The sequence below is a fragment of the Antennarius striatus genome, chromosome 13 (assembly GCF_040054535.1).
Source record: "Antennarius striatus isolate MH-2024 chromosome 13, ASM4005453v1, whole genome shotgun sequence".
Classification (NCBI taxonomy): Eukaryota; Metazoa; Chordata; class Actinopteri; order Lophiiformes; family Antennariidae; genus Antennarius; species Antennarius striatus.
The window spans coordinates 11,930,026-11,952,339 of record NC_090788.1 but is presented as its reverse complement, the minus strand read 5'-3'; the positions used below and the strand labels follow the sequence as shown (position 1 = coordinate 11,952,339).

Here is a 22,314-nt window from a genome sequence, read left to right as displayed (position 1 = left end):
ACCCATCGGACATAAAAGGCAGAAAAGAGTCAAGCTCACCAGCTTTTACCTGCATCTCACTCACCACATCCACAGCAGACAATGTAGGCATGGACACAGCCAGACACACACCCTCCTCCTGCCCAGCAGGACCATTCTGTTTAGATCTATTTTTAAAAGCATAACAGTCTGCTTTCCAATGCCCTTTTTTATGACAATAGTTACAGATCTTATCTGAACTCTGCATGCCGTGATTTTTCAAATCAGATCTATTTGGAGGAACAGCAGAATACGCGCCTGGAGTTACAAAAGAGTACGCACCACCTGCATCAGCACTCTCCCCAACAACGGAACCGCGAGTGCGTAATCCCCCCAAATTACGCTTGTGCGTTAAAACAAAATCATCCGCAAGAGCAGCCGCTGCAGCAGCAGTCCTCTAGTTTCAAGTTTCAAGTTTATTTATTTTTATATAGCCCAGATTCACAAACAATGTCTCAAAGGGCTTTACAATCTGCACATGGACGATATCCCTCTGACCTTTGTGCACTGCAAGCAGTGCGACCCTCGCATCGGATAAGGAACAACTCCCCCCAAAACCCTTTTAACAGGGGAAAAAATGGATGGGAGAAACCTCAGGAAGACTGCAGAGGAGGGACCCCTCTTCCAGGAGTGGACAGACGAAGCAATAGATACCGCATGTACAGATTTCTCTCCTTCTGTTCGCCGATATATGTGGCAATATTCTCAGGCACAGAATTCTTGAACTGCTCCAACACTACCAAGTCACGCAGCTGGTCAAACGTGTTCACCCCCAATGCAGAACACCAGCACGTAAAATGCACGGTCAGATCACGGGAAAATTCAAGGTGCGTCTGCTCAACTCTCTTCCTCCACGTCCGAAACCGCTGGCGATAAGCCTCCGGGACCGGTTCATAAGCTTTCAACACAGCTGATTTAATTGCCGAATAGTTTTGACTATCTGCAGAAGACAATGACGAGTAGGCCTCCTGCACCCTACCTGTCAGTGCGCACTGCAGAATCAATGTGTGCGCCGACTCCGGCCACTTCCTCGTGCCTGCCACACGCTCAAACACTACAAAAAATGTCTCCGTGCCCCTCTCACTAAATTTAGGCAATAATTTCAAGTCACCCAAAATGTCAAACCTCTCCTCTGTAGGCACAGGACATCTGGAGGAACCGTTATTCTCGACAGAACCATCAGCTGACAAATTCCCACTTCTAATTAAATCAAGCTTATACTGCTCCAAAGCCAACCTCGCCTGTTCAGACTGAAATTCCAGTTTCTCCACCGCCAGTTGCTTTTCAATTTCTGCATTATACTTAATTTTATCATGTTCCAATTGCAACATCAGTATTTCCTTTTGCTGCTCAAATGTTAAACTACCGGCTGCCAATGGCAGAGACAAACCAGCAGAGTTAACTAGACCGGGTGGTTGCTCTGGACCTCCGGCCAAAACACCCATTTCCCTCAGATTTGCTTTCAAAATATCTCTAATATTATTCTTTAACCGATTGTCAGGAACATTTATGTCATAGTGCCCTGCTATGCTTAACAACTGCTCTTTCGTGCACCTGTCGAAAAACTCCTCTGCCGGAGCGTTGACGAAGTCCGATACCTCTGCCATCATACAGCCAGAGAATGAATATTCATTACACAAACTGATACCACAGGCCAAAGCAAGTGCCAACTCGGTGCCTACACACAAACAGAGCGCACAATCCCCTCTATCTAACCTACCTATCCAGTTCTTACCTCACTCCACTCACCCCTAGTCTTCATGCAGTGATAATGGCGGGTACTTATGCACTCAATACCGATAGCACAGAAAAGGCGACCATATAATGGCAACCTCCCCGAAACTACGGCTGCGCTCCCGAGCAATTGCTCTAACCACGTTTACTGCAACACTATGGAAAAAAAAACAAAACGACGAACCCAAAGGGGTAACGCCGCTATGCCTAACCAAGGAAGTATGCACTCATCAGACTTCAGCATCAGCTGACACTCACCCGCACCTGCGGCACCACGCTGAGAAACAAACAAAAAACAACAACAACAAAAAACCCCAACAACCTCAAAACACACAAAAACAGTTAATAGACCCAAACAGTAGCGTACAAATGACTGCATTTCCCCAACCAGAATATAAACAAACCAGTCAAGGTTACCCAAAACTACGCACTGAAATCAACACAGCTCCGTAGTAACCCTGATGACGTCAACTCAGTCACAAATTAGGAGTCCGTTCACTAACCCAGAGATGACGAACTCCCAATTCCAAAAACACACCGACGAGCCCCCACTTTCGTCACAACCCGGCTCGTGAGCCATGACAAAACGTAGAGATACACAGTCCTTTAAAGGAAAAAAAAATTATTTTACAAAAAATAACTGCAAAACAAAAGTCTCAATTATAAGGTGAGTAAATCAGTTTTGTCTGGATCAGGTGAGAAGAGCAAGCAGAGATGGAACCAACAACAGGGAAGGTCTAAGGTAACTGATCTCAAATACGTTCACTGGCAGACTGGCCAGGTGCTCCCAGTTAGAGGGCTCTGCCTACGTGCAGGTCACCTGCGGATCACAATCACAGACAGACACACCCACCAAACACACAGCAGCAGACCCTGCTATGCAGGAGGCTGTCACAATGTATAATATTATATATATATATTATAATATATATATTATATATTATATAATATTATATATATTATAATATAATATTATATATATATTATATATATATTATATATATATGTGTTTTGCATACTTATTTTGCTGACATCTTTATTCACAGGCTTTATACAAAATGCCACACACTTCCAACTCATGCCAACTGATATTTTAGCATCGTTGATGGTTTGGAGGTTCAATTTCCTGTAATCCACACAGTACAACCCAGTGAGGACGGAAGAGAGCAAGCGCAGTGGTATAGTGATCCCATATGTGTCTGGAGTGTCTGAAAAGCTGAGGAGGCTCTTTAACAAACACAAGGTCCCTGTGTATTTTAAGCCGGGCAACACCCTCCGACAAAGACTGGTCCACCCAAAAGACCCAGCACCACACAGCCAGAAGAGCTATCTGGTGTATGCAGTTAAATGCAGCGAGGAATGCTCAGATGTCTACATAGGGGAAACCAAACAACCACTACACAGGCGCATGGCTCAACACAGAAGAGCCAACACATCAGGACAGGACTCGGCAGTCTTCCTTCAAGGAAGAGGGACACTCATTTCAGGACACTTATGTTCAAATCTTGGACAGGGAAGATAAATGGTTTGAGAGAGGAGTGAAAGAGGCCATCGACGTCAAAGTGGAGAAGCCATCTCCGAATAGAGGGGGTGGTCTGCGACATCACCTTTCTGCCATTTATAATCATGTCCTTTCGAAACTCCCACAAAGATTTTCTCAGCAGATTGGCCCAGGTGGTGTGTCTCATGCTAATGGCCCTCATTAGCATACAAAGGTGTAACTCACATCTGAAGGACCCCCTGTGACACCCCCACTAACAATCCTTGAGGAGCCAGACGGGTTTTAACAACGGTCGTTGGAATGTGAAAAGCACTGACCACACCGCACAGGGTTTATAAGCTGGGACATTATCAGCCACTCTCTGAACTGAGGAAGTCTCTTGGATGAGAGACGAAACGTCTTCACGAACTTTCTTAACGTCCAGTGGATTGACCAAACAGCTTTTGGATAACCATGACCTGGATGACTGAGAACCTACACAGACAAGCAGCAAGGACATACATTTTGTTCCGCAAGTGCGCACTGAACGCCGAGCTGTTGTCTATTCATTCAGTCCCATCCCAACAGCGTGAGATAGAAAGTGAATGTTAACAATCACATTTCCTAATTGTCATTATCTGTTATAGACAAAAGTGAAACGGCTTTTTAGTTTGGTTTAAATTTCAAGATTGGAAAAAAGCGCATGACTTTACGCTGTTGATCACATTTTGTGTACTGATTGTTCTCCTTGTGACTGACGCATTTATTGTGTCATTTATGTTTAAAATGTCTTATCTGTTCACGAGTTTCATTTTGGCAAATTCATAATTTGACACAGCCACCTAACAATTCAGGCGTTACACTTGAGTTTGCACCGCCCATCGTGTTCGTGTATATGCCAGCAATTCATAAAGCCTGGACAGTTTCTTCCAGCAGCATTATTTTACCAGGGCTTCACTTGAAACACATTTTTAAAGTGCCAGAATACGCAGTGAGGTATCGGTAAGTGAAACTCACTGAAGAAAGAAAACCGACCCCTTGGGAAATTTTCCAAAAGACAAGCAGCTCACTGACTTGACAGGGACAAAATAACCATGGATGGAGGCAATGATGCGCACACAAGTTCGGTGACAAGGGAATGTCAACATCGGAGTAAAAAGTTGGAGGGTCGAGGTTACTGGGGGACCAAAGCCGAGTACATCCTGACTGTGATGGGAGCGATCATCGGCCCTGGGAACGTGTGGAGGTTCCCCTACCTGTGCTACAAGAACGGTGGAGGTGAGCAATTTCACTGAGGAACTGCAGTCCCACGTTTACGTCTGAGAAAACTCCCCAGTCTAGAGAGTTAAGGCGTTCTTGTCTTTTTGCAGGTGTGTTTTTTATCCCTTACGTTTTGTTCATCTTCACATGTGGAGTCCCGTTATTTTTCCTTGAGACTGCCATAGGACAGTACACGAGCCAGGGGGGGATCACGTGCTGGACCCACATCTGTCCGCTTTTCAAAGGTACATGAAAAGTTGTACGGAATTTTTTAATTTATTTTATTGGATTTCTATTCATATCTTTTTCCAGACTAATTGAATGAGAAGTGAGTAACTTGTCAATCACTGGATTAGTTCGGAACAGACGATGCTTATCTTTATCTCTAAATACAGTAATTCGCTTTTTTTCTGCACGTTTGTTTACTTGTTTGTTTGTTTGCTTGCTTGCTTCCAGGCATGGGTTATGCCAGCCACCTAATCATCGCTTTTAGTGGGACCTCCTACGTAATAATAATTGCGTGGGCGTTCTTTTACATGTTCTCGTCCTTCAGCGCAGACCTGCCCTGGGCCACGTGTGGTAACTACTGGAACACAGGTAGGGGGTCCTTCAGCTCCTGACTAGGGGTTCCGTACAATGATAAATATGTACATCAATGTAGGACAAAAAATTAGCACTATAACTGTTATTATAGCTCTTATTATTAATAATTATGGTGGACTTTTGTCATTCTAAGAATGACAACAAAATTACATAATTATATTTGTGTGTGTGTGTGTGTGTGTGTGTGCGTGTGTGTGTGTGTGTGTGTGTGTGTGTTATCACTGTTATATTTACCATTATTAGTATTAGTATTATTCATTCATCGTCTACTGCTTCATCTGCTGTAGCAGGTCGCGGGGAGCTGGAATCTATCCCAGCTGACTGAGGACTTGAGGCGGACAAAACTCCAGGTGGGACGCCAGTGCACCATGGAGCTACACAGAGACACAGACAAGATGCTCACTCCTACGGCAATTTGGAATGGCCAATTAACTTAAAGCGCATTGGAGGTGGGAGGAAGTCGGAGAACCTGGAGAGAACCCACGGAGACACAGGGATAATATAGAGGGGGGTGCGAATTAGCATTACTAATTTTCAGGAGATAGATTTTCATCTCCAAAGTCCTACACATGTGTACGATATTATATACCAAGTAGGCAGACTGAATGCCCTTTAGTGGCACACACGGAAAGGCTGTCGGATTTTGCTTAAAAGCCTATCTCATCATTTATTCTCTCAAGTATAACTACCTTTTCTTCCCCTAAACATATGCACCAGACAACCACACTGTACTGTACAAGATTCACATACTTTGCTCTACATCATACTATAATTGCTAAAATTATGATCTAGTATGATTGCAGAATTTTACCCCCTTCATCCCCAATTCATCACTTTTTAAAAAAATTTTTTTTTTTAAATTTACTGACATGGAGAGGCAAGCATGTGTGAAATCACATATACTGCAGTTTGGCAGGCAAGGAACATTTCAAAAACTCTTAATGTCAGTGGAACAGAAACATGTCTTATGTATTCCAGCACTGTTGAATGTGATGTAATATGTCAGGACATGTTGTATGTTTACATTTTAATATGAAATTTAAAAAAAACAAAAAAAGATTATGAGCGGCACGGTGGCGTAGTGGGTAGCGTTGCCGCCGCCAAGGCGGTTCCGGGTTCGAGTCCCTCTCTGTGCAGAGTTTGCATGCTCTACCCATGTCTGTGTGGGTTCTCTCTGGGTTCTCCGGCTTCAGGTTGATTGGCCGGTTCCAAATTGCCCGTAGGAGTGAGTGTGTGTGTGTGTGTGGTTGTCTGTCTTTGTGTGTGGCTCCGCTGCGCACTGACATTGTGCCCGGAGTTTCCCCTGCCTCACGCCCTACCGTATGCCAGCTGAGATAGGCTCCAGCTCCCCGTGACCTGCTGCGGCGGATACAGCGGAAGAAAATTAATGAATGAATGAAAAAAAAGATTTAAGTGTTGTATGTTCTCACACTAGACTCATGCTTGGACTTCAGCCATCCAAATGACAGCCGCACCATCATCTCCAGAGTGAACACAACCCTTCCTGTTGTGGAGTTTTGGAAGTAAACGAGGCATCAACTTACACAAGCTCAACTGAATGCCAATTTTTATTTGTTTTTCAATGCCTCCTCACATTTTCTTCTTGATTCTTTTTGTCTAAGCCTTCTGAGTCACTTCAGATCCTCTTTCCTACTTCTCCAGTCATCCCTTTGATTTTCTCCTTTATTTAATGTACATGTTTTCATTTTGCACGCAGTTTGTCCTCCCATAAAACTACTTCCTCCCTTACATATTAAGTTGTGATTTTTCTTCCACTTTGTACCATTTTCTTTTTTAGGCACCGGGTTCTAAAAGTCTCTCATGGCATTGAGGAGATGGGGAGCTTGAGATGGGAACTAGTCCTGTGTCTCATCTTGTCCTGGGTAATCTGCTACTTCTGTGTTTGGAAGGGTATCAAATCAACTGGGAAGGTCAGCAACTCAAATCGAAAACCCTTCAGTAATGTTTCACTTATTTCTGTTAGAAAGCTTCGAAACTGATTGTTCAAAGGTAAATTATAATGGGATTTAGAGTAGTATTGCATAATGTAATATTGATCAGAATAGTTTCCTGTATTTGGCACCTGTACAATACATTAATCACACTGTAGATAAAGATTTCCTGTTGTATTAAACATATTTAGTAATTGCAAAACATTTAATCCTGACTTTAGTTCACTGTAACAACTTTATATATATATATATACACACACATATATATATATATACACACACATATATATATATATACACACACATATATATATATATATATATATATATATATATATATATATATATATATATATATATATATATATATATATATATAGTGGTTTGATCCCCGAAGGGAAAATAAGAACGCATACTCTAGCTAATGATTCAAACACATGCATACATGTATATTTGTGAGTACAGGCCCCTGTAGCACACACACACACACACACACACACACAAGGGGGCCTGTAGGCATGCAAGGGAGGTAGAGTGGCAGGCAGCTCCTCAAAAATGAGCAATTTTGTAAAGGGGACAGCACCTTGCTCAAGGGTGCCTCGGCAGTGCTCTGGAGGTGAGCTGACACCTCCCACCATCAGCTCACCTCCGGGTATTTTTTTTGGGCAGCAGCGGGAATCGAACCGCTTGATCTTAAATCATAGGACGACCTGCTCTACCGCCCGCTTTACCACTGAGCCACTGCCGCCCACTTGTAAGCTCCCTTTCAAAAGGTTTTTTTTTTCTACCATATTTTCGTATATTCTAAACTTTTTTTGTTTTTCAAAAGCCCCCATAGAATCAATTCTGTGAAAGTTGAACCCCAAGTGTGCAGACTCCTGTAGTGCAGACCGGTTTTCCTCCTAAACAGGGAAATTTCATCAAAACAAAGGGGCTTTCCCCAGAACAGATGAAAACAATGGTGATCAGGAGTGCAGAGGAGTTGGTGAAATATGACCAATAAAGACGGACAAGACTTGTTACTGCACAAAAGATCAATACAAAAGAGTCATTTCAATATTGGGAGCGCTACAATTTTGGACACATCAAGTATTACATGGAAGAGTTGAAAAAAATCAACATTATCAATGTCAGAAACATGTATTAATGAACAAAACCAAAAAAAACACACACAAAAACCCCATGGATATGTGGTAACATAGGATAACATTAAATTTGAGACTTTAAGAGCATGTTGATATCTTTTGATAATATAATACCATGTGAAACTGTTAAAGTGTCTGCAACAAACTGGTTAATTCTTGTATAAAAACTGTCTGCTGAAAGACGTTAATATGATCATTATATTCCTTTGGAGAACACTGGCAAAGTCAACTTCTAGTTTTGACTATTTATGATGTTAACAAACCTTGTATTCCTTGGAAGAATGTAAACATGGTTATACTTTAGGGTAAAAGGCTAATATCTGGAAGTGGATAAGAGTATGAACGTCTGTCAAAATTCAATGTATGAACTAGCTGAAAACTTTATGTCTGAGTTTGATGTTTACATATTCTAATGAGAGAGATGTTTGTTGATTCTAGGGGACGGGAATTTCACAAGCCTATTTGCCTCTACCGTCTGCCCTTTTTTTGGATGTTGTTGTTGATGTTGTAAATGTGACAAAGGTGTGAAGTCTGTTATATTAACATGTCCGAAAACCCCCCAAAACTTAATAATATGTTACATGCTAGACATACAGGTTGATGCATTATGTTGGCTATTGATCTTGGTTATCTATTTGTTATCTATTGATACTAAGGACAAAAGTGAATATGACGTACTATGGTGGGTTTTAGCGATTGGGCAAAGGTGGTTGTAAGTTGATGTTTCTATGAGAGATTTAACAGACCAATCTGTTGCCCTATAGACTATCATTTTACTGTGTATTAGTCATCACTGCGCAACACAGTGGCACATGGATTGCCTCACCGTAAGATCCTTGGATCAATTCCCCCCCTGGGGCCCTTGTGTGCAGTTCGCATGTTCTGTATGTTTATGTCTGTGTGGCTTCTCTCCAGGTACTCCATCTTCCTTCCACCATCAAAAATTGAAATGAACTGCTCAGTCTAATATTGTCCATAGGTAGAGTGTCTGTGTCTCTGTGAGTGAATGAGTGTTTTTCATTGTGGCCCTGCAATGAACTGAAAACTTGATCAGGTTGTACCCTGCGTGCTGCCCGTAGTCATCTGGGATAGACTCCAGCATAACCAGTGACTTGGATTTGGATAAGCACCTGATAATGAGTCCTAATTACCTTGATTTCCACAGCTCCAGTGGAAGCTGAATCCATTAGCTCACTGGCCTAACTTTGAAACATTTCACTCACTTGTTATCTGTGGCACATCTGGCATCAAGTGACATTATGGATGAAAATGTCTTTCAGAAAATCGTGATATTTTTTGGTATGATTTTTCCTTTCAGTTTATAAGAGAGTTATTACAAGAAATAAATAAACTTCGATAAAGCAATGAAATCCTTGTATAGGATATAGAACAGTGGACCTTATTTATAAACCTTTTTTACTGGGTTAGTGGTATGTCTACCACATCCATTTGCTATCTGTAGTTTTATAAGGAGAGCATATGAGCTACTTTCTTAGCATGAGGCTTCAAGATTAACACAATATGTATCCATTCATTGTCTGTCAACATATACATGGGTCATAGGGTCTGATCCCTATCCCGGTTGACACAGGGTTGACAGGAAGGATGCACTGTGGACAGGTTACGTACCTATTCCACACATAGTACGACCAATCTTTCTCTTTCACCTGGGGCTAGACTTTTAGAGGTTTGGTTCATTACTGGCAAGATTGTATGAGGCAGACTATAAATTAAGGCAGAAAATTGTGGCAAATTAAACATTGCACATTCTAATATATAGATAGATAGATGTGGACGGACAGACTGATGGACAGACACATTTATACAAAGACGGTTCTAGATTATGATTTTCTTTCTTTTCCCTTTTTTTCAGGCAGCATACTTCACAGCTACCTTCCCGTACCTCATGCTGATTATTTTACTCATACGTGCTGTTACTCTCCCAGGGGCAAAGGATGGTATCATTTATTACATGTACCCTGATTTCTCTCGCCTTTCAGATCCCCAGGTAAGAGCACATGTGCACATTAGGAGCACTGCTCCTATATTGTCTCCAGTACACATAGACAGAAATATACATAAATACGATGATAATATTAAAAAAATTGATTTGTGAATAAATGAGACGAAACTCCATGCACCAGTTGCCTCACACAAAAAGTTAACAGTTAACATTAACAGTTCATTAGCATCTTTGTCAATTTTCTTTCAAAAACTTTACAAAGGTCTTCTGAAGGCAACTGGGAAGTTTCACATGAGAGGATATATGGGAGATATCTTTGGGGTTTTGAATAACATCTTACCTTCTGACAGTCACATCAATGAGTCACATTAAGTATTAACATCGCATTGAAAGGAATTTCACAAACCTTAAAACCACTGTTTCTGAAAAATGCGTCTAATTGTCTTGACAACCACTAGATTGGCCATAAATTGGTCAAAAATTAATTTAGGCTTGTTCACCTTGTTTTTTAGTTTAATTCCTTTCACATTCTGACTATTAACAGAATTACAACATAGTAGAGTTGTTGGTGACAGTTCTGAGTAAGGAATACAGAGTCTGTTAATGTTTAAGTGAAAAAATAATGTTTTATCTTTAGTTTTAGTGATGTGTTAATGTTTTAACCTTGCTAAATTTGACCCTAATCAATGTTTGAATATCAAAATATAATAGGTAACTTTTTCTTTTACTTTTCCTTGTTTAATGGGTGCAATGGAATAAGCATAAATCATGATCATGATAACATTTTGTCAATGTGCTGAATACAAATTGTATGCATTGGTGTTCCTCTGAGGTTATGTTGACACCAAGCTGTTTTGGTTGTGTAAAACATGTTTGTATATGTCAGGCCCATGACCTAACATCGCCACATCTCCACGTGCAGAGTTTGTACTTTTGAGTTGAAACATGACATGAAGAGAGAAAGCAATATTCTAACGAGAACTTTCCCACCCCATGAACATGATTGTTTTTGTGTTTCTGTGTGTATATGTGTGACATATTACTTTCTCTAGCCAAAGTACAACTGATATTTCCCGTGTTGTAGAGAGCAGAGTATTTCCCCAAGGACATTAGTAGTTCATGCAAAATAAGGAAGAAGCAAACATAAAAGCCTACACAGCAGCCCTCTAGCCAACGTATTCCTCATTGGGCTCTGTGTATTCTGCAATCCACAGGTTGTCACACACAGTTAACATGAAGAGTAGTATGCGTCATAGACAGAGAATTGTGTTGAGAAGGATTGTGATTTTGAGGCACTCTCATCAGATGAGAATGAGTGTTGACATATACGTACAGTATACAGTACAAAATATGAGTGCTTTTTTGCATTTTGTGGGAGCTGTCCAATCTGACAATATAAAACTTTGACATGATGGTGGCATCGCAGGCAAGGTTATATAATCACAAAAATCAATATTTTTCATATTTTTGTAGTCAGTAATGTCAGTAAATTGGAAAAGCTTTGGATAGAAAAGTTGTAAGATAAATTGATTCTAATAACTGACTGATTCTAAAGTTTCGCCTGATGGTGGTGCAAAAGGACAAGTCGAAGTTTCACTGTAAAAGGGTTATTAATGTATTAATGTGGTTAGGACCCAAATGCAGTACACACAGAGATAAGTCCACATTTATAGTTTTAACAATCCTAGACGCTACAACAGTCTGGTAGAACATCATACAAAAAGCAGACAAACAGGCTAAATCCAGGAAACCAGCAAAAATATGAAACAAAATAAGAAATATGTGTATTGTGCCTACAGAGAAATTTAATTTGAACTCCATTTACTACAGTTTCACAAAAATCGGTAATAAAACCATCTGTTAAAAACTGAGAGACCAGTCTCTCAAGGTGTCAGGCATCATATACACATGGTTTCGCTTTTACAACAGTTCACACATGCATGTCACAGTAATATGAATGTTGCACCATCTTTGTGGTCTATCTATTGAACAGATGACAACAAGCGCAGCCCTTCAGAGCAGTTTAATTTTTAATTTAAATTTTTTATACTAATTTGATTCCCGAAGTGAAGTTAAGACAGCACACTCTAGTTCAAAACGCATGCATACATGTTAGTGAGTACAGGCCAATGTAGCACACGCACACACACACAAGGGGGCCTGTAGGTATGCAAGGGGAGGTAGAGTAGCGGGCAGCTCCTTCTTGCTGCACCCCTCATGACCAGTTTGTAAAGGGGGCGGCGCCTTGCTCAAGCGCCTTGGCTGTGCTCCCGGGGTGAGCTGACATCTCCCACTGTCAGCTCACACTCCGGGTTTTTTTGGGCGGGAGCGGGAATCGAACCGCCGATCTTGAATCATAGCACGACTCGCTCTACCGTGCACTGCCACTGAGGCCCCCAGTTTATGAGCAGAACATAGGATATCGTATATTAAACTGACAAGTCTAGAGTTAAGACAGTTTATTGAGAAGCTTGATGATTCCTTCATAGGCAATGTATGTTAATAATAAGTGCATGTGGGAACCCTAAATTTTCTGCCAGAAGTTAGGTTGAGGTAGAACAGTTGGCTCACAGTGAAGAAGTTATGGGTTCAAATCTAGTCAAGGACCTGGCTCTTTTCCATCTGCTGTTTACAATTGTTTCTCTTCTTCTTCTTCTTCTTCTTCTTCTTCTTCTTCTTTCGGCTTTGCCCTTCAGGGGTCGCTACAGCAAATCAGTTGCCTCCATCTAATCCTGTCTTCTCCATCCTCTTCTCTCACACCAACTACACTCATGTCCTCTTTCATTGCATCCATAAATCTCCTCTTTGGTCTTCCTCTAGGCCTCCTGCCTGGCAGTTCAAAATTCAGCATCATTCTACCAATATATTCACTAAATCTCCTCTGGACATGTCCAGACTGTCTCAGTCTGGCCTCTCTGACTTTATCTCCAAAACTTCTAACATGTGCTGTCCCTCTGATGTACTCATTCCTGATCCTATCTGTCCTGGTAACTCCCAGAGAGAACCTCAGCATCTTCATCTCTGCTACCTCCAGCCCGGTCTCCTGTCTTTTCCTCAGTGACACTGTCTCTGGAACAAACAACATCGCTGGACTCTCCACAGTTTTGTACTGTTTACAATCGTTTGATCTTTGAGTAATCAATTCATTTAGGACAAACATTCCTGTCTGACTTTAAGACCCATTATAGAATATTGGATTTCATGCTCATTTGAAAACAAAAGCAAAAGTTCCCAAGCAAAACTTCTTCTTTTTTTTGCACGAAACAAGACAACTTGATTACATCTAAAGCTGTCAGATTCATTCCAGATTTCTGTATTACAACAAATCTAATGTCACAGTGCAGATGAATTGCTTCAATTACATTTAACTTCAAAGCAGTCAAGTTAATTCATTTTCTACATTGCTTTTCAAACTATTCTTTTGTTAAAAGCAAAATGTTAAGAGATCTAGTTAGGGTGAATCTTATGTACAGTATGTGATACTAGTGATACTAAGAAATGCCAATTCTTAGAATTCCTGTGTTAACAGTAGTGAATAGCTTGATGAACTGAACATTGCAATGATGGGCACTGGTAATGTTGCTTTCAGCTCTAGAACAAGATAATCCAATGTAGTAAATTCACCCAGGTCAAAGTCCTTAAGTACAAAATGTCCATTCTTCCTGTTTTCAGTCTGACTGTTGAAACTTGTATTTTGGAGATGAAACTGTTGGTGTACCTACACCAGTATCTTTGTTTAATCATGTCACAATAAAAATATGATTTAAAAATTCAATTTGTCTAAAAGGAATAATTATTTAAATTACCTGATATTGAAAAAGAGCTGTTAGCCGGATTTTGTGAGTGCAAAGAAACTTGGTCACAGCTTAAATGTGATAAAAGGACTAACAGCTACACCAGGTCTCGCCTGTGGTCAGCTGGGATCGTTCGAGTGTAACCCACAACCCATTATGATTATGATCATCTAGTTTTCAGGAAAATGAATGAATGAATGAAAGAATGAATGAATAAATGAACAAATGAATGAATGAATGAATGAATGAATGAAAAGTTCCAGATGGTCTGACAACAACACATGTTCTGCTTTACCTTCTCAGGTATGGATGGATGCTGGAACCCAGATCTTCTTTTCTTATGCAATTGGATTTGGGTTCCTAACTTCTCTTGGAAGTTACAATCCTTATCACAACGACTGCTACAGGTGAGAGCAGGACAGATATGTCAGTAATAACATAAATCTGTGCGAACCGCAAAAAGAAAAAGTATTGTCATATTTTAATTTTTCCTGTGCTGTTTGATTATACAATAAAAACACTTCCTGTCATGTTTCTTAAAATATCTTCCTGTAGTGGCAAAACGTCCTTCAGAAGGAGATCAAATCAATGTAATCAATTTTTATTTCTTTCATTTTTCCCTTAGAGATTCCTTCTACCTGTGTTTACTGAACAGTGCCACCAGTGTGGTAGCAGGGTTTGCCATTTTTTCTGTTTTGGGATTCATGACCTACGAACAAGGAGTAGATATTTCAGAGGTTGCTGAATCAGGCAAGTTCTGAATTAGTGTGTCTAAACAATGATCATGAGAGTGAGAAACTGCTTTAATGCCAATTCTGTAATTTATATTTATCTTCATATTGACACCAGTGTGTCGCCCTATCTCTATTTTCGAATCAGGAGGATACTCTTTTTTTATCCTTTTTTTATCATACATTATAAATTTACATTCTAAGCTAAGGTTGCTTGATTACAATGATGTGTGTTAACATTTTGAACTGCATTGCAGACCAGATTCTCATTTGAAAAGAACAAACTAAATGCTTATTTTTATCTGACTGTGGGTATAAATGTGAGTGGGAATGGTTGTAGTAGAAAAAAAACACACTTTAGTCACATTCACAATGGTACAGTTACACATTTATCAATGGGAAAGTGCTAAAGTGCTTTAAGTACAAAAATCATTAGTAAAAACCTTATTAAGTAACCATCATTGGCAAATGTAAGTTGATCTTCAACTAAGTACAAAGCATATTGTTTTGACACCACATTCTTTTAAAATTGTCTCAATCTTTTGTCATTTTATAAAATTGAAGTCTAATCTCAGTCAATATTTAATGCTGCAGTACAAACTGCGGCTGCTGCTTGACCTGCTTTGTCTTCAAATTTGTTCTTTCTGATTACATGAACAGATAATTTAGCTTCACCACAAATGATGTTTTAAAGCTGCCACTTTTTCAAATTTTATTACATTTACTTTGTTATTTGAATTTGCTTAAGTTGAACTTAACAAAGTAAAACTTCTTTAAGAGTGAAGAGGGGTCACTGGTAGAGAACAGAGATTAACACACACACGCACGCACGCACGCACGCACGCACGCACACACACACACACACACACACACACACACACACACACACACACACACACACACACACACACAGCCTCAGAGCAGTGAGGGGTTTAGTGTCTTGCTCAAATGCACCTCGGTAGTGAATATGTTTGTATTATATCTCACTTGATTTTATGTGGGTAGGTCCAGGGTTGGCTTTCATTGTCTACCCTCGTGCTGTAGCCATGATGCCTATGCCTCAGGTGTGGTCAGTGTGTTTCTTCATCATGATAATTTTGCTGGGATTGGACAGTCAGGTACCAGCTGACCCTCCTGAAATTAATTATTTAGTGTCTGAGTGAATGAACAGGCCCTCACTGTGTTTCATCATTTTGGTTCTTTCTAGTTTGTTGGTCTGGAGTGCCTGATGACGTCACTGGTCGATCTTTTTCCAAATTATTTGCGTCAAGGCTGTAGGCGTGAGCTGGCTCTGCTGAGTATCTGCAGCATATGCTGTCTGCTAGGATTATCTCTGGTCACTGAGGTTTGTACTGTACAGACAGGTTTCAAAAGCTTAATGTTTTTTGTTCACAGTACTTAACAAACTGGTCAAGTGTTGTTCAAAGTAAAACAGTTAAGAGGCATAAAATCAACTAAAACTAAGCCAACCTAGTTAGGAGGAAGTTAAGATGATTGAATGGCTGGAGACAGCTAGCCTGGTACCATGGTGCCATATTCAAGAGATAGAGGAATCAGTTGTTTTATCAGTGTGATGAAAAATGCCTGAAATATAAAGTTCTGGTGCAGAAAGATTGAATATCAGTAGGTAATTGTATTACTATTGATATTGTCCATTTATTGCACACAGGGAGGAATGTATCTGCTCCAGCTGTTAGATCATCATGTCTGCAGTGGTACTGCCCTCCTGATCCTCTCCTTCTGCCAGTCTGTCAGCATCGGCTGGGTTTATGGTGAGATGCAATCATACAAAAACAATACAGTACCATCTTCACAAAACAAATGAAAACCACTGAATGCACATGTGCTTCTCTTTTCAAAGATAAATTTGGCCTTCATCTTTCTTTTCCCTAAAGGTGCAGACCGTTTTTATGGCAACATTGCAGACATGATTGGCTATCGTCCACTCCCATTTATGAAGTACTGCTGGACTTACATCACTCCCTTCATGTGCTTTGTAAGAATAGGTTACATCATGTGATTGATGGCAAATATTTTTTTGTCATTGCTTTGACATCGCATTTGATGGATGTATGATTTGTCAGGTGTGTGCTGGAACCGGATGACCTCCCATGGTACAAATATAAGCAAATCAATTACAGTGTCCTCTCAGCTATGTACATCAGCTAACAACTAAATTGTAGTACACATCTAGTTTCTCTGTGTGAAGCAGTAGTTTTTACACTTTCCTTTCTAAGTGAACTTCAAACCCCAGACACACACTCCACTCTACATGCATGCCAATAGGTGGTTGTTGTCTTAAAATGATTTGTCCGTATCTTCTGCTGATATGTCCTCTAAGTGCTATCTCTCATTTTCAGAAGTCCATTATGTGAAGGCTTTATAGACAATAATTTGGGTATAGGAGATGGCTCAAATAAGTGAGCTCAGCGAAAAATGGAAATGTTTTAATGTGAATCCACTGTTTCCTCCACAGGGCACCTTCATTTTTTCTATTATCAAATACTCCCCACTGAAGTTTAGTAACACTTACATTTATCCACTCTGGGCCAACATCTTGGGCTGGTTTATTGCCAGTGTCTCCCTCTCCCTCATCCCGCTGTTTGTGCTGTATAAGATAATACAGGGAGAAGGCACCCTACGGCAGGTGAGTATGATTCTTTCTAAGTTGTTCTACCATTGTTAAGCTTTTTTGTTTGGAAAAACCATCCATAAGATAATTCAACTATTTTTATTTTATTTATTCAGTTTATTTTCTTCTTTCCAGACATGTTATTACAACAGATTTTACTCTCATCAGTGTTGAGAAATCAGCAACATCATCCGAAAAGAAAAAAAAGGGTTGACGGGTAGAAGCCATTGGCTTGTAAGGTTCCTGTCCCCTAAATCAACAACACCTCTCTCATTACAGCACATTGTCAACCAATACATACTTTGCATGTCACAAATCAATTTCAATTATTTATTCTGGTACATTGTTGTTTTGATCCGTCCATTTAGTCCAATAGGCATGCATCTTTGCACACCTCTTTATCAGTTCTTGAGAAGAGTACGAATTTTATTAATGTTTATTTTGTTATTCCTTTCAAGGGTTGTTTTTGGTCAAATTTATTGTTAATCTCCGTTGGAAAGACCTGCTTTGTGTGGTTGAGTTGACGTTGCTTTCTGTGCCTTCCACACTCCTAATCACTGGCGTCAGCATCACGGTTTCTGGCCTTCATATCCAAACGTTTTCCCCATTTCTCCAGCTTTTGGGTGATATCCTCCTTGAGCCGAGCATTGGACTCCTCATGCCGGTCACTCATCCTGGCTATGGCTTCATTCAGCATGATGGCCATAGCCTCCTTATACACCCTGGCTGTTGCCTCTGCTGCTCGGTCGGTATCCTCTTGTGCTTTGGTCTGTTGTAATCCCATTTTCTCAGCTTGCGGTGCAGCATGAAAACACCAAAACCCAGTGCTTCTATCCCGATTGTCATTGTGGTGAAGATGTACACATCCTCGACGTCCTCCACATCCAGTGGGGCCAGACACATAGTTTTGAAAGTATCCCAGCTGTCCAGCATGTTGCCAGCCAAAAAAGTCCCATCTGGACAATGGCGCTCACCAGTTCCGACAGGTCTGGTGGAAAAAATTCTGTTGATCGCGTTAAAGTGACCAGCTCAGCTGATTCATCTTGGTAAGCAGACTTTGTATGATGATATAGCCCTAGCTGATGTTGTAGTAGTCGGTCAAGCTTATAACCTCTTGCATACTGGAAAATAGTTCTGCTGTAAGCTTTTTATTAAACAATGTCCAAAACTCACGTGATTTTTTAAGAGGTTATTCTGATGGAAGTTTTTTTTTTTTGGCAGCACTCAACTTTTTATGACAGCCTGATTTTGGTGCAGTATATGCACAGCTTGGTAGTACACTTCCATTCAAATGTTTCTCTGGGATTTATGATGTATTATTTGCAAAACACAAGTCCCAGAGAAAAGACAGGAGACCGAGCTGGAGGTAGCAGAGATGAAGATGCTGAGGTTCTCTTTGGGAGTGACCAGGATGGATAGGATCAGGAATGAGTACATCAGAGGAACAGCACACCTTAGAGGTTTTGGAGATAAAGTCAGAGAGGCCAGACTGAGACAGTCTGGACATGTCCAGAGATTTAGTGAATATATTGGTAGAATGATGCTGAAATTTGAACTGCCAGGCAGGAGGCCTAGAGGAAGACCAAAGAGGAGGTTTATGGATGTAATGAAAGAGGACATGAAGGTAGTTGGTGTGAGAGAAGAGGATACAGAAGACAGGGTTAGATGGAGGCAATTGATTCGCCGTGCCGACCCCTGAAGGGAAAAGCCAAAAGGAAAAGAAGAAGACTCACAAAACAAAATGTTCTCAAACTTTTGGCTACAGAAATTTTCCTTCTTGGAGGATATATCTGGTGATGTGGAAATATTTTCGTGAACAAATCCCATAAAAATACATTCCTTGATAGTACATCCTGCTAAAAAAAAAAGAATTGAAGTTCAAAAATTGTGCAGGAGTAATAATGCAACAGAATGGCTTTTGGTTTGCAAAAATACAGAAATGTGTTTTATTTTTTGAACCACAGAGTAAATTTCACTTCCGTACTCTTTTTCTTTCTGTTGGTCACTCTCAGCGATTCCTGTTGCACTGCCAGCCCGTGGACCACCTACATATCCAACAAAATTGCCTTCCACCAACAGGAACCAGTGTCTCCACTGTCCACACAGAGGTTAATCCTTTATGCAAGACCGAGGAAGTCACTGAACACAAATAAGGTGTTCACCTGGCTGGTGCACAGCAACATATAGTGGACAAAAGTCGTCATTTTGTGAACTACGGGTTCAGAGCATAATTACTCTTTATTTTTCACAGAGTAATTCCTTACCATATCTTAAAGGGTACATTCCTGCTTCTAATTCTGCTCTGTAATGATCCAAGTTGCATATTATATGATTTTGAGTGTTATATTATTCCCCAGTAGAAACTTGTAAAAGATCAATAAAGACTCTTTGTCTATTTAGATTACCCACAAGTAATGTGAGAAAAGGTGGGAGCAGTTTTTTTTGTTTCATTTTTTTGCTGGACAGCATCTTTGCAGTGCACAGGAGGTGAACTGATACCTCTCCATTTACCGGTCTACATTCCATACTGTGGTCCTCACTGGTATTGAACCAGCTCCCGTCTGGTTACCAAGACAACTCCCTGTGGGATGAGTGACTGCTGTGTAATAGGTTCTTTATGCAAAGTGTAAGGTTTTTGGGAGTGCACAGCTAGCTTCTTCCCCTTCAATACTGGCTCTAACAAAAAGCTTATTTTCACCCAAAAGGACTGGTCCTTCTCACTGCCCTGCTCTCATATTCAGCATAACATATTAAAGCAGTTGTACATTAATTCAAACTGTTCTTATAAGGAAGGAAAGAAAGAAATAAACTGCTGTGATGTCACAAACAGGAACATGTCCTGCCAGGTCATTCACCAGAAGGATGAAATGGCTAAAACAATGAATGAATTTGGTGACCCTGTGACATAAGCTGATATAAAGCACACTTTTTTTCCCAAGAAATAACTTGTTTCAGCAAGACCCCATTCTCCTAATACTACAACAGCTCTATACTATAATAGTGAGGGTGCTAAACAACAGACACCAAACACTCAAGCACCTAAAAACCTTGTTCAAAGAACAGGTGATGAAACAAATTGCACATGATACCATTTTAACTTTGCTGCTTGCATGAAATTCTAAATAGGATATATTTATAATCAAAATTTTAAAAAATTGTTTCAACATTTGAAATGCTATTTTTAATCACATATGAGGTTTCAACAATATGCAAAACATTGATAACATTTTTATTTACCCTTTACCTGTTTGGTTAAATAGCAGTGGAGATTCTGTCATCCAGGTCATGGGAGATCTCTGCCAAGTCAATCAGAATTCTAGAAAAAGCTTAAAGATGTTTCGCTGATTATCCAACCCAACCCTTCTTCAGTTCTGCTGAGCTATTATTGTCAGTTCCAAGTGAGTTCACAATGCTATGTTGTATTTGCTGACATGCTGGTGTGACCCAGTTTACTAATGTCTGCTTTTAGTTTAGTGTGTGTGGTTATGAGAGAAAGAAAAAGCGTAAAATTGTGAATCAAAACAACAAATAGAAGGCACTGTTTAATGACTTACTTGGTTACAATCTTGTAGAAGCACAAAGCGTAACAAGAGTGTAATAACTTAAACACTACATACAAATAAAAACATGGACTTGACTTGGAGGAAATAAACTAAAAAATTTCGGTGCAGATGATAAGAACTGTGTGATGGAAGTGTACAGCCATTTTATCACAATAAAATTGTAAAAATTAAGATAAATTTGGGTTCAGAACACTAAGCTAAAACATTTTTAAAAATTTTTTTAACACTTAGACTATTTGGTTCAAACATTTTGTCCTTCCAGCAATGAAATATTAAATTTTGAATGAATTAGATTAAATTCATTTGAATAGTTACACTGTATAATTTTTGTACTGAGGCCATGATTGCATTGATGCATTTTTTTTGGGTAATATTATGTCCATTAGTTCCTATTCACAGTACGCAATCTAAATCCTTAACCTAATTCCATCTTTTGATTGGGGTGGTGGGGAAATGCATTATAGAGAACTCAGTTCGCTATCTTGTGGTGAAACAAAGGATAGAAAAGTGAGGATAATCGAGATCTGACACATCCTTGCTCAATCTTGTCATGAGGGGGGAGGGAGGGGAGACAAAGAAATTCAGAGAAACGGTTATGTTTTGAAGAATGCTTGAGTGTCCGTCTCATCATTTCCCGAATGTAGGCACCTTTGAGCTGAGTACATGTGAGCTTTTGCATGTCCCTTTGGTGTGATTAAGACTTTAATCCACTTCTGTCAGGCCACAGGGTCTTCTGAACTCTTGACCACGCTCATGAATCCACTTATTTGACACTGAGGAAACAAAAACACATGAAGAAGTGAATCACTGTCTCTGGGTGTTTTTTATTCTTTCACAGAGACAAAACGTTCCTCCAGTCTATTTTAGGGTGACGATTTAATTGTAAAAAGTATTTAACTCTATTCTTATAATAAAACTGCTAGAAGGAAGACGAAGGCTCCATCAAGACGGTGACGGATCTTTTTGAAAAGGCAACTTTTTTCACTCTGCATAGAAAAAGATTTGCGTCCACTCGACAGTGTTTTCAAAAAAATCTTCATCCACATGTATCCACATCAGCACATTTATAAGAAGAACAACTCCGAAAACGATGAGAAAGAGGACCGGGACGAGTGGAAATTCACGGCATTCCTCCTGGAGGACGACCTCCATCACAGATTTCTCCCACTAGCTGACAGCCCCTCCTGGTCTGACCCAGAACTGGCGTTGGTGTCTTTGGCGAGGAACGTGAATGAATGAATGAATAAATAAATATATAAACTTTATGACTCATAAGGAAAGAAACAGACCAACAAATATTTAAGTGTCATGCATATTTATCAATGTCTCTTGGACGTCGAACTGTTATACATCAGAAAATAACCGCTTTTAACTCCGTCCATTCTGTGTGTACATGTAGACACGGTTCACATGCATGACGTCACAGCAGTTTTCGTCAC

General features: G+C 40.0%; 2 protein-coding genes across 7 annotated transcripts in view; one reads left to right on the top strand and one right to left on the bottom strand.

Annotated features, from left to right (window-relative positions):
- Window positions 1-4,178: 4,178 nt before the first annotated feature.
- On the top strand, window positions 4,179-21,671 carry LOC137606225 (sodium- and chloride-dependent GABA transporter 2-like). Of its 4 annotated transcripts, none has more exons than XM_068331387.1 (14): window positions 4,179-4,510; window positions 4,648-4,737; window positions 5,051-5,089; window positions 6,531-6,618; window positions 6,894-7,026; window positions 10,066-10,200; window positions 14,253-14,356; window positions 14,575-14,699; window positions 15,686-15,798; window positions 15,888-16,025; window positions 16,350-16,452; window positions 16,576-16,676; window positions 17,157-17,327; window positions 19,325-21,671. In XM_068331387.1, exons 1-14 carry the CDS (start codon window positions 4,327-4,329, stop codon window positions 19,463-19,465), a joined length of 1,665 nt encoding a protein of 554 aa, XP_068187488.1. In that variant the 5' UTR covers window positions 4,179-4,326; the 3' UTR covers window positions 19,466-21,671. The 4 variants fall into 4 exon arrangements, with proteins under 4 accessions (XP_068187488.1, XP_068187486.1, XP_068187487.1 ...); XM_068331385.1 differs by having other exon boundaries at window positions 4,949-5,089; XM_068331386.1 differs by having other exon boundaries at window positions 4,603-4,737.
- Window positions 20,822-22,314, bottom strand: part of LOC137606224 (prolyl 4-hydroxylase subunit alpha-2-like) — a 43,694-nt gene continuing 42,201 nt past the window's right edge. For all 3 annotated transcript variants that reach the window (XM_068331376.1, XM_068331379.1, XM_068331377.1), the window contains one exon: window positions 20,822-21,648. In XM_068331376.1, the coding sequence (XP_068187477.1) occupies window positions 21,578-21,648 (71 nt within the window). In that variant the 3' untranslated portion in view covers window positions 20,822-21,577. The remainder of the gene's footprint in view (window positions 21,649-22,314) is intronic.